This window comes from Engystomops pustulosus, chromosome 2 (assembly GCF_040894005.1).
Source record: "Engystomops pustulosus chromosome 2, aEngPut4.maternal, whole genome shotgun sequence".
Classification (NCBI taxonomy): Eukaryota; Metazoa; Chordata; class Amphibia; order Anura; family Leptodactylidae; genus Engystomops; species Engystomops pustulosus.
The window spans coordinates 259,439,419-259,451,170 of record NC_092412.1 but is presented as its reverse complement, the minus strand read 5'-3'; the positions used below and the strand labels follow the sequence as shown (position 1 = coordinate 259,451,170).

General features: G+C 55.0%; 2 protein-coding genes across 3 annotated transcripts in view; both read left to right on the top strand.

Annotated features, from left to right (window-relative positions):
- The first annotated feature begins 1,724 nt into the window (after positions 1-1,724).
- On the top strand, positions 1,725-11,058 carry ZDHHC23 (zDHHC palmitoyltransferase 23). Of its 2 annotated transcripts, none has more exons than XM_072138938.1 (5): positions 1,725-1,819; positions 1,935-2,131; positions 7,733-8,353; positions 9,767-9,934; positions 10,067-11,058. In XM_072138938.1, the coding sequence occupies exons 2-5, from the start codon at positions 1,986-1,988 to the stop codon at positions 10,332-10,334; spliced, it is 1,203 nt and encodes a 400-aa protein (XP_071995039.1). In that variant the 5' UTR covers positions 1,725-1,819; positions 1,935-1,985; the 3' UTR covers positions 10,335-11,058. The 2 variants fall into 2 exon arrangements, with proteins under 2 accessions (XP_071995039.1, XP_071995040.1); XM_072138939.1 differs by lacking the exon at positions 1,725-1,819 and adding an exon at positions 1,829-1,851.
- Positions 9,845-11,752, top strand: part of QTRT2 (queuine tRNA-ribosyltransferase accessory subunit 2) — a 32,320-nt gene continuing 30,412 nt past the window's right edge. The window contains exon 1 of the mRNA XM_072138936.1: positions 9,845-9,934. The gene's annotated coding sequence lies outside the window, so the exon portion shown is untranslated. The remainder of the gene's footprint in view (positions 9,935-11,752) is intronic.

Sequence of the window (11,752 nt, the reverse complement as noted above, 5' to 3'; positions counted from 1 at the left end):
TCTGTGTGTGTGTGGGGGGGTCCTGTATATTATGATGGGGTGCACTATCTGTGTGTGTGTGTGTGGGGGGGGGTCCTGTATATTATGATGGGGTGCACTATCTGTGTGTGTGTGGGGGGGTCCTGTATATTATGATGGGGTGCACTATCTGTGTGTGTGTGGGGGGTCCTGTATATTATGATGGGGTGCACTATCTGTGTGTGTGGGGGGGTCCTGTATATTATGATGGGGGGCACTATCTGTGTGTGTGTGTGGGGTCCTGTATATTATGATGGGGTGCACTATCTGTGTGTGTGTGGGGGGTCCTGTATATTATGATGGGGTGCACTATCTGTGTGTGTGGGGGGGGTCCTGTATATTATGATGGGGTGCACTATCTGTGTGTGTGTGGGGGGTCCTGTATATTATGATGGGGGGCACTATCTGTGTGTGTGTGTGGGGGGGGGGGGGGTCCTGTATATTATGATGGGGTGCACTATCTGTGTGTGTGGGGGTCCTGTATATTATGATGGGGTGCACTATCTGTGTGTGTGTGGGGGTCCTGTATATTATGATGGGGTGCACTATCTGTGTGTGTGTGGGGGGGGGGTCCTGTATATTATGATGGGGTGCACTATCTGTGTGTGTGGGGGGTCCTGTATATTATGATGGGGTGCACTATCTGTGTGTGTGTGGGGGTCCTGTATATTATGATGGGGGGCACTATCTGTGTGTGTGTGTGTGGGGGGGGGTCCTGTATATTATGATGGGGTGCACTATCTGTGTGTGTGGGGGTCCTGTATATTATGATGGGGTGCACTATCTGTGTGTGTGTGGGGGTCCTGTATATTATGATGGGGTGCACTATCTGTGTGTGTGTGGGGGGTCCTGTATATTATGATGGGGTGCACTATCTGTGTGTATGTGGGGGGTCCTGTATATTATGATGGGGTGCACTATCTGTGTGTATGTGGGGGTCCTGTATATTATGATGGGGTGCACTATCTGTGTGTGTGGGGGTCCTGTATATTATGATGGGGTGCACTATCTGTGTGTGTGTGGGGGTCCTGTATATTATGATGGGGTGCACTATCTGTGTGTGTGTGGGGGGTCCTGTATATTATGATGGGGTGCACTATCTGTGTGTGTGTGGGGTCCTGTATATTATGATGGGGTGCACTATCTGTTTGTGTGGGGGGTCCTGTATATTATGATGGGGTGCACTATCTGTGTGTGTGTGTGGGGTCCTGTATATTATGATGGGGGGCACTATCTGTGTGTGTGTGGGGGGGGTCCTGTATATTATGATGGGGGGCACTATCTGTTTGTGTGGGGGGTCCTGTATATTATGATGGGGTGCACTATCTGTGTGTGTGGGGGGGTCCTGTATATTATGATGGGGGGCACTATCTGTGTGTGTGTGTGGGGGGGTCCTGTATATTATGATGGGGTGCACTATCTGTGTGTGTGTGTGTGGGGTCCTGTATATTATGATGGGGTGCACTATCTGTGTGTGTGTGGGGGTGTCCTGTATATTATGATGGGGTGCACTATCTGTGTGTGTGGGGGGGTCCTGTATATTATGATGGGGGGCACTATCTGTGTGTGTGTGTGGGGTCCTGTATATTATGATGGGGTGCACTATCTGTGTGTGTGTGTGGGGTCCTGTATATTATGATGGGGTGCACTATCTGTGTATATGGGGTGCACTATGGGTGAGGGGGAGCAGAAGGTGCGGTCTCTCTGATCATGTGATGTGGGCGGGGCCAGACCAGGAAGTGAGGCCCCGCCCCCTGCTTCCAGCAGTCAGGTTGATAGGACACTCCGGAGCGGTCGCCAGGTAACGGGGCAGCGGCGGAGGTCGGGCTGTGTGTGAGGGGAGGCCGCGGGGTCAGGGGTCAGCCTGGGGTCACCCTCCTCTGCTCTCTGTCACTTCTCTCCCTTGTGTTCTGCAGGGCCCCGGAGCCTCGGGATGTGTCCGGAGCCTGATCCCCGGTAGCGGAGCCATGAGCGGGAGGAGGCGGCGGCGGAGCCCCGGGGAGGAGGAGGAGGAGCCGCTGTGCTGCTGCGAGTACATCAACCTCCAGGGCGAGAGGAGCCACATGACCGCCTGCCTGTGCGACTGCCAGGACCTGGACCAGGCCTGCGACCGGTACCGGACACTCACCAGTATACACCGGGCCCGGGACCCTGCACTCACCAGTATACACCGGGCCCGGGACCCTGCACTCCCCAGTATACACCGAGCCCGGGACCCCTGCACTCCCCAGTATACACCGAGCCCGGGACCCTGCACTCCCCAGTATACACCGAGCCCGGGACCCTGCACTCCCCAGTATACACCGAGCCCGGGACCCCTGCACTCACCAGTATACACCGAGCCCGGGACCCTGCACTCACCAGTATACACCGAGCCCGGGACCCTGCACTCCCCAGTATACGCCGAGCCCGGGACCCTGCACTCCCCAGTATACACCGAGCCCGGGACCCCTGCACTCCCCAGTATACACCGAGCCCGGGACCCCTGCACTCCCCAGTATACACCGAGCCCGGGACCCCTGCACTCACCAGTATACACCGAGCCCGGGACCCTGCACTCCCCAGTACACACCGAGCCCGGGACCCTGCACTCCCCAGTGTACACCGAGCCCGGGACCCTGCACTCCCCAGTGTACACCGAGCCCGGGACCCTGCACTCCCCAGTATACACCGAGCCCGGGACCCTGCACTCCCCAGTGTACACCGAGCCCGGGACCCCTGCACTCACCAGTATACACCGAGCCCGGGACCCTGCACTCCCCAGTGTACACCGAGCCCGGGACCCCTGCACTCCCCAGTATACACCGAGCCCGGGACCCCTGCACTCCCCAGTATACACCGAGCCCGGGACCCCTGCACTCCCCAGTATACACCGAGCCCGGGACCCCTGCACTCCCCAGTATACACCGAGCCCGGGACCCCTGCACTCACCAGTATACACCGAGCCCGGGACCCTGCACTCCCCAGTACACACCGAGCCCGGGACCCTGCACTCCCCAGTGTACACCGAGCCCGGGACCCTGCACTCCCCAGTGTACACCGAGCCCGGGACCCCTGCACTCCCCAGTATACACCGAGCCCGGGACCCTGCACTCCCCAGTATACACCGAGCCCGGGACCCTGCACTCCCCAGTATACACCGAGCCCGGGACCCCTGCACTCCCCAGTACACACCGAGCCCGGGACCCTGCACTCCCCAGTATACACCGAGCCCGGGACCCCTGCACTCACCAGTATACACCGAGCCCGGGACCCTGCACTCCCCAGTATACACCGAGCCCGGGACCCCTGCACTCACCAGTATACACCGAGCCCGGGACCCTGCACTCCCCAGTATACACCGAGCCCGGGACCCCTGCACTCCCCAGTATACACCGAGCCCGGGACCCTGCACTCCCCAGTACACACCGAGCCCGGGACCCTGCACTCCCCAGTGTACACCGAGCCCGGGACCCTGCACTCCCCAGTGTACACCCTGCACTCCCCAGTATACACCCTGCACTCCCCAGTACACACCGAGCCCGGGACCCCTGCACTCCCCAGTATACACCGAGCCCGGGACCCTGCACTCACCAGTACACACCGAGCCCGGGACCCCTGCACTCACCAGTATACACCGAGCCCGGGACCCTGCACTCACCAGTATACACCGAGCCCGGGACCCCTGCACTCCCCAGTATACACCGAGCCCGGGACCCTGCACTCACCAGTATACACCGAGCCCGGGACCCTGCACTCCCCAGTATACACCGGGCCCGGGACCCTGCACTCACCAGTATACACCGAGCCCGGGACCCCTGCACTCACCAGTATACACCGAGCCCGGGACCCCTGCACTCCCCAGTATACACCGAGCCCTGGACCCTGCACTCACCAGTATACACCGAGCCCGGGACCCCTGCACTCCCCAGTATACACCGAGCCCGGGACCCCTGCACTCACCAGTATACACCGAGCCCGGGACCCCTGCACTCCCCAGTATACACCGAGCCCGGGACCCCTGCACTCACCAGTATACACCCTGCACTCCCCAGTATACACCGAGCCCGGGACCCTGCACTCACCAGTATACACCGAGCCCGGGACCCTGCACTCACCAGTATACACCGAGCCCGGGACCCCTGCACTCACCAGTATACACCGAGCCCGGGACCCTGCACTCACCAGTATACACCGAGCCCGGGACCCCTGCACTCACCAGTATACACCGGGCCCGGGACCCTGCACTCACCAGTATACACCCTGCACTCACCAGTATACACCGGGCCCGGGACCCTGCACTCCCCAGTATACACCCTGCACTCCCCAGTATACACCCTGCACTCCCCAGTACACACCGAGCCCGGGACCCCTGCACTCCCCAGTATACACCGAGCCCGGGACCCTGCACTCACCAGTACACACCGAGCCCGGGACCCCTGCACTCACCAGTATACACCGAGCCCGGGACCCCTGCACTCGCCAGTATACACCGAGCCCGGGACCCCTGCACTCGCCAGTATACACCGAGCCCGGGACCCCTGCACTCCCCAGTATACACCGAGCCCGGGACCCCTGCACTCCCCAGTATACACCGAGCCCGGGACCCCTGCACTCCCCAGTATACACCGAGCCCGGGACCCCTGCACTCCCCAGTATACACCGAGCCCGGGACCCCTGCACTCCCCAGTATACACCGAGCCCGGGACCCCTGCACTCCCCAGTATACACCGAGCCCGGGACCCCTGCACTCCCCAGTATACACCGAGCCCGGGACCCCTGCACTCCCCAGTATACACCGAGCCCGGGACCCCTGCACTCCCCAGTATACACCGAGCCCGGGACCCCTGCACTCGCCAGTATACACCGAGCCCGGGACCCTGCACTCCCCAGTACACACCGAGCCCGGGACCCTGCACTCCCCAGTACACACCGAGCCCGGGACCCCTGCACTCCCCAGTATACACCGAGCCCTGGACCCCTGCACTCCCCAGTATACACCGAGCCCGGGACCCCTGCACTCACCAGTATACACCGAGCCCGGGACCCCTGCACTCACCAGTATACACCGAGCCCGGGACCCCTGCACTCACCAGTATACACCGAGCCCGGGACCCCTGCACTCACCAGTATACACCGAGCCCGGGACCCCTGCACTCACCAGTATACACCGGGCCCGGGACCCCTGCACTCACCAGTACACACCGAGCCCGGGACCCTGCACTCCCCAGTACACACCGAGCCCGGGACCCCTGCACTCCCCAGTATACACCGAGCCCGGGACCCCTGCACTCCCCAGTATACACCGAGCCCGGGACCCCTGCACTCCCCAGTATACACCGAGCCCGGGACCCCTGCACTCCCCAGTATACACCGAGCCCGGGACCCTGCACTCCCCAGTATACACCGAGCCCGGGACCCTGCACTCACCAGTATACACCCTGCACTCACAACTGCACTCACTTTTCTGCTTTTTACACACCGAGCCCCGCACTGCACAGCTGCACTCACTAGTCCACTGTGTACACACTGAGCCCTGCACAGCTGCACTCACTAGTCCACTGTGTACACACTGAGCCCTGCACAGCTGCACTCACTAGTCCACTGTGTACACACTGAGCCCTGCACAGCTGCACTCACTAGTCCACTGTGTACACACTGAGCCCTGCACAGCTGCACTCACTAGTCCACTGTGTACACACTGAGCCCTGCACAGCTGCACTCACTAGTCCACTGTGTACACACTGAGCCCTGCACAGCTGCACTCACTAGTCCACTGTGTACACACTGAGCCCTGCACAGCTGCACTCACTAGTCCACTGTGTACACACTGAGCCCTGCACAGCTGCACTCACTAGTCCACTGTGTACACACTGAGCCCTGCACAGCTGCACTCACTAGTCCACTGTGTACACACTGAGCCCTGCACAGCTGCACTCACTAGTCCACTGTGTACACACTGAGCCCTGCACAGCTGCACTCACTAGTCCACTGTGTACACACTGAGCCCTGCACAGCTGCACTCACTAGTCCACTGTGTACACACTGAGCCCTGCACAGCTGCACTCACTAGTCCACTGTGTACACACTGAGCCCTGCACAGCTGCACTCACTAGTCCACTGTGTACACACTGAGCCCTGCACAGCTGCACTCACTAGTCCACTGTGTACACACTGAGCCCTGCACAGCTGCACTCACTAGTCCACTGTGTACACACTGAGCCCTGCACAGCTGCACTCACTAGTCCACTGTGTACACACTGAGTCCTGCACAGCTGCACTCACTAGTCCACTGTGTACACACTGAGCCCTGCACAGCTGCACTCACTAGTCCACTGTGTACACACTGAGCCCTGCACAGCTGCACTCACTAGTCCACTGTGTACACACTGAGCCCTGCACAGCTGCACTCACTAGTCCACTGTGTACACACTGAGCCCTGCACAGCTGCACTCACTAGTCCACTGTGTACACACTGAGCCCTGCACAGCTGCACTCACTAGTCCACTGTGTACACACTGAGCCCTGCACAGCTGCACTCACTAGTCCACTGTGTACACACTGAGCCCTGCACAGCTGCACTCACTAGTCCACTGTGTACACACTGAGCCCTGCACAGCTGCACTCACTAGTCCACTGTGTACACACTGAGCCCTGCACAGCTGCACTCACTAGTCCACTGTGTACACACTGAGCCCTGCACAGCTGCACTCACTAGTCCACTGTGTACACACTGAGCCCTGCACAGCTGCACTCACTAGTCCACTGTGTACACACTGAGCCCTGCACAGCTGCACTCACTAGTCCACTGTGTACACACTGAGCCCTGCACAGCTGCACTCACTAGTCCACTGTGTACACACTGAGCCCTGCACAGCTGCACTCACTAGTCCACTGTGTACACACTGAGCCCTGCACAGCTGCACTCACTAGTCCACTGTGTACACACTGAGCCCTGCACAGCTGCACTCACTAGTCCACTGTGTACACACTGAGCCCTGCACAGCTGCACTCACTAGTCCACTGTGTACACACTGAGCCCTGCACAGCTGCACTCACTAGTCCACTGTGTACACACTGAGCCCTGCACAGCTGCACTCACTAGTCCACTGTGTACACACTGAGCCCTGCACAGCTGCACTCACTAGTCCACTGTGTACACACTGAGCCCTGCACAGCTGCACTCACTAGTCCACTGTGTACACACTGAGCCCTGCACAGCTGCACTCACTAGTCCACTGTGTACACACTGAGCCCTGCACAGCTGCACTCACTAGTCTACTGTGTACACACCGAGCCCTGCACAGCTGCACTCACTAGTCTACTGTGTACACACCGAGCCCTGCACTTCACAACTGTACTCACTTTTCTGCGTTTTACACACCAAGCCCCACACTGCACAGCTGCACTCACTAGTCCACTGTGTACACACCGAGCACATCTGCACTCACTAGTCTACTGTGTACACACCGAACCTCGCACCGCACTGCTGCACTCACTGGTCCACTGTGTACACACCGAGCCTCGCACTGCACTGCTGCACTCACTGGTCCACTGTGTACACACCGAGCCTCGCACTGCACTGCTGCACTCACTGGTCCACTGTGTACACACTGAGCCCTACACAGCTGCACTTCACTATTCTGCTGCTGGTGCAGTCACATGACATTGCTTTTCATGTATTATACTCCAGAGCTGCACTCACTATTCTTCCTCCCTGTCTGCTCTTCTGTAGATGGATCACCTGTAAGTCGCTGCAGCCGGAGGTCCTGGTGCGGGTGATGGAGACGGTGTCTGATCGCTTCCGTGTCCCATGGATTCGGGGGGCCAGGAGGGTTGACCTCAGTATCCTCCCCCCGCTGCTCCTGCTCCCTGTCTCCCTGCATGTGGCCGCTCTCCATGTTCTGCTGGGGGTTGTGGTCCTCGTCTCTCTGCCGATCCTGGTGATCTGGTATTATCAGCTGACGCACCGACGCAAGGGCAAGACCCTCCTCTTCCTCAGCCTCGCCCTCTTCTCCCTGGGCTACATGTACTATAATTTTGTGCGGGAAGTTCTCCTCAAAGGTCACGTCGGCTGGGGTCACTTCTCCGCTGTCACCTGCGGCCTCCTGCTGACCCTGCTGTTCCTGGCGAAAGCAAAGCGGGATCCAGGATACCTCAAGAAGGCGCCAGGGGGGACACTAAGGGGGAAGAGGGAGTCTGAGGATGGGGGTCACTCTGGAATCCAGGAGGAAAACCACAATCTCATCACAGAGAAGAACTGGTGCAAGATCTGCCAAGTGCTGAGACCCCCGAGGAGCGGCCACTGCAGGATCTGCGGGAGCTGTGTCCAGCGCATGGACCATCACTGTGTGTGGTAGGTGGCAGCCCAGGTCACCTACAGACGGGAGCACTGTAATCATCCTGTACATAGGAGCAGTATTATAGTAGTTATATTCTTGTACATAGGGGCAGTATTATAGTAGTTATATTCTTGTACATAGGGGCAGTATTATAGTAGTTATATTCTTGTACATAGGGGCAGTATTATAGTAGTTATATTCTTGTACATAGGGGGCAGTATTATAGTAGTTATATTCCTGTACATAGGGAGCAGTATTATAGTAGTTATATTCTTGTACATAGGGAGCAGTATTATAGTAGTTATATTCTTGTACATAGGGGGCAGTATTATAGTAGTTATATTCTTGTACATAGGGGGCAGTATTATAGTAGTTATATTCTTGTACATAGGGGCAGTATTATAGTAGTTATATTCTTGTACATAGGGAGCAGTATTATAGTAGTTATATTCTTGTACATAGGGGGCAGTATTATAGTAGTTATATTCTTGTACATAGGGGGCAGTATTATAGTAGTTATATTCTTGTACATAGGGGGCAGTATTATAGTAGTTATATTCCTGTACATAGGAGCAGTATTATAGTAGTTATATACTTGTACATAGGGGGCAGTATTATAGTAGTTATATTCTTGTACATAGGGGGCAGTATTATAGTAGTTATATTCTTGTACATAGGGGGCAGTATTATAGTAGTTATATTCTTGTACATAGGGGCAGTATTATAGTAGTTATATTCTTGTACATAGGGGGCAGTATTATAGTAGTTATATTCCTGTACATAGGAGGCAGTATTATGGTAGTTATATTCTTGTACATAGGGGGCAGTATTATAGTAGTTATATTCCTGTACATAGGGGGCAGTATTATAGTAGTTATATTCCTGTACATAGGGGGCAGTATTATAGTAGTTATATTCCTGTACATAGGAGGCAGTATTATAGTAGTTATATTCTTGTACATATGGGGCAGTATTATAGTAGTTATATTCCTGTACATAGGGGGCAGTATTATAGTAGTTATATTCCTGTACATAGGGGGCAGTATTATAGTAGTTATATTCCTGTACATAGGGGACAGTATTATAGTAGTTATATTCCTGTACATAGGGGGCAGTATTATAGTAGTTATATTCCTGTACATAGGGGGCAGTATTATAGTAGTTATATTCTTGTACATAGGGGGCAGTATTATAGTAGTTATATTCTTGTACATAGGGGGCAGTATTATAGTAGTTATATTCTTGTACATAGGGGGCAGTATTATAGTAGTTATATTCTTGTACATAGGGGGCAGTATTATAGTAGTTATATTCCTGTACATAGGGGGCGGTATTATAGTAGTTATATTCCTGTACATAGGGGGCAGTATTATAGTAGTTATATTCCTGTACATAGAGGGCAGTATTATAGCAGTTTTTTCTTGCAGGATTAATAACTGTATTGGAGCTGGTAATCACACGTTCTTCCTCTTGCTGCTGGTGATTTTCCAGTTCACCTCTGTATACGGGATAGCTGTGACCCTTGGAGCGATGTGTCGGGGGCGCAGCGTCTTCAGTGCCTTATTCTACTGCCCGGGAGTCTACGCTGACTACAGGTAAAGCAGTTTCTGTAGATATATGGGGTTTCACTGGGCAGATATGGAGCCTTGTGGATGATGGGAGTGATAGTACTGATCGCTATGGCTGGAGTTCCCCTTTATGGCTCTTCTCTTGGTGTCTCTGCCCAGCACATCGTTTGCCTTCACCTGTGTGTGGTATTGTGCCATGGTCTCGGCGGGCATGGGCTACGTCCTGGTCATCCAGCTGCTGAACATCAGCTACAACGTGACGGAGCGGGAGGCGAGGATCGCCCTGCGGGAGAAGAGCGGCCGCCGCGTCCTCGGGGGTCTGGTTGTGGACACGGGGACCTATAACCAGGGATTTCTCCAGAACTGGCGGCACTTTCTGTCCGTGGATAGTAACGCGGCAGCGCAGGATATGTCAGATATTGTGTGACTGCCGCGTCTCATCAGCAGTGCCTTATAGAGGGGTAACCCCAGCACCCACTTACCTCCACCCCACACATTATAGGAAGCACAGGGACAATCCAGGTCACCAAACCCTTAAAGGGACGGTCTAGTCCACTGTAAATACAGCTTAATCATTGTTTAATTCTAGTCTTCAGCTTCAATATCTCTTCTTGCTGTCAGTGTATAGAGACCAATCCTGGAATGCTACTTTTCACAGCTGAGGTTTTGTTACAACTGCATTACTGGTAATTAACAGTTAACAACATTTACAGCTTAGTTCTCTCTCGTGCCCAGTTAAGGCTAAATATACATTGAAGTCAATGGGATTTTTTAATTGATACATTACACCTCTGTTCTTCACGTTTTTTGCGGCGGGGAGGGGGTGGTAGTTTGTGCTGATACATTGAATTTATTACTTATTACAATCAGTGGGAGCAGATACAATAGTAGCAAACCCTCAGCTGTAAGAATGAATACGTTTTAACAGGTGATCTGGATCTTGGCAATGATGTTCTTATTCACTGTCAGCAAGCAGAAATGTTTAAAAGGTGAACGAATTAAGTAGTATAGAAATTTGCCTTAGATTTTATTTCTCCGGAGCCCCCTCCTATGCTGTAATGTCGGGGGTCTTCTGGCCGCTATTAGTCGTGTTGTGTGCAGTAGGATTAGCCGAGACAATCAGATCAATGAGCTATAAGTACGACACTGCCATGCAGAAGCCCCTCCCCCTTTATACAATGGGGTCCCTCCCCCATAGCACTGAACCCCCTCCTAAACACCTGATTTTATAACTTGTCTCTGAGCAGGTACAGGGAGGGGTCCTGGGGGGGGTGGGGGGCAGGGATTCTTCTCCAAAGATTTTTCAATAAATGTTGTTTTATATATAATATGCCTGAGGCTGGTGATGTATGGGGAGGGGGCGGCATCAGAGCGTATACGTGATTGGCAGGTAACAGAGGGGTCTCCGGTGCTGTCCGCCGTCACTTGCCCCTTGTATGGGTAGCGGGGGGGGGGGGCGCTATCACATCTGACGCAGTGGGGCACATTTACTAAGGGTCCACAGCCACGAATCCGTCGGGTTTTTCCCAAATATTTCCGCTTTGCGCTGTATTTCACGGGATTGTGGCGCACACGATTGATTTTTGGCGCAATCGCGCCGACTTTCACGCGACAGAAATCAGGGGCGTGGCCACCGGACAACCCGAAGGATTCGGAAAAACCGCAGAATTTAAAAAGCCATTTGTGTCGCAAGATCAAGCACTCACATACACCAGAAAAAAGCAGGTGAACTCCGGCGGACCTCGGCGCAGCAGCGACACCTGGTGAATATCGGGGCACGGACCTAAGTGAATCCCGGCAGAACCCGAATCAGCGCCGGAGAACCTGCCGCTGGATCGCGACTGG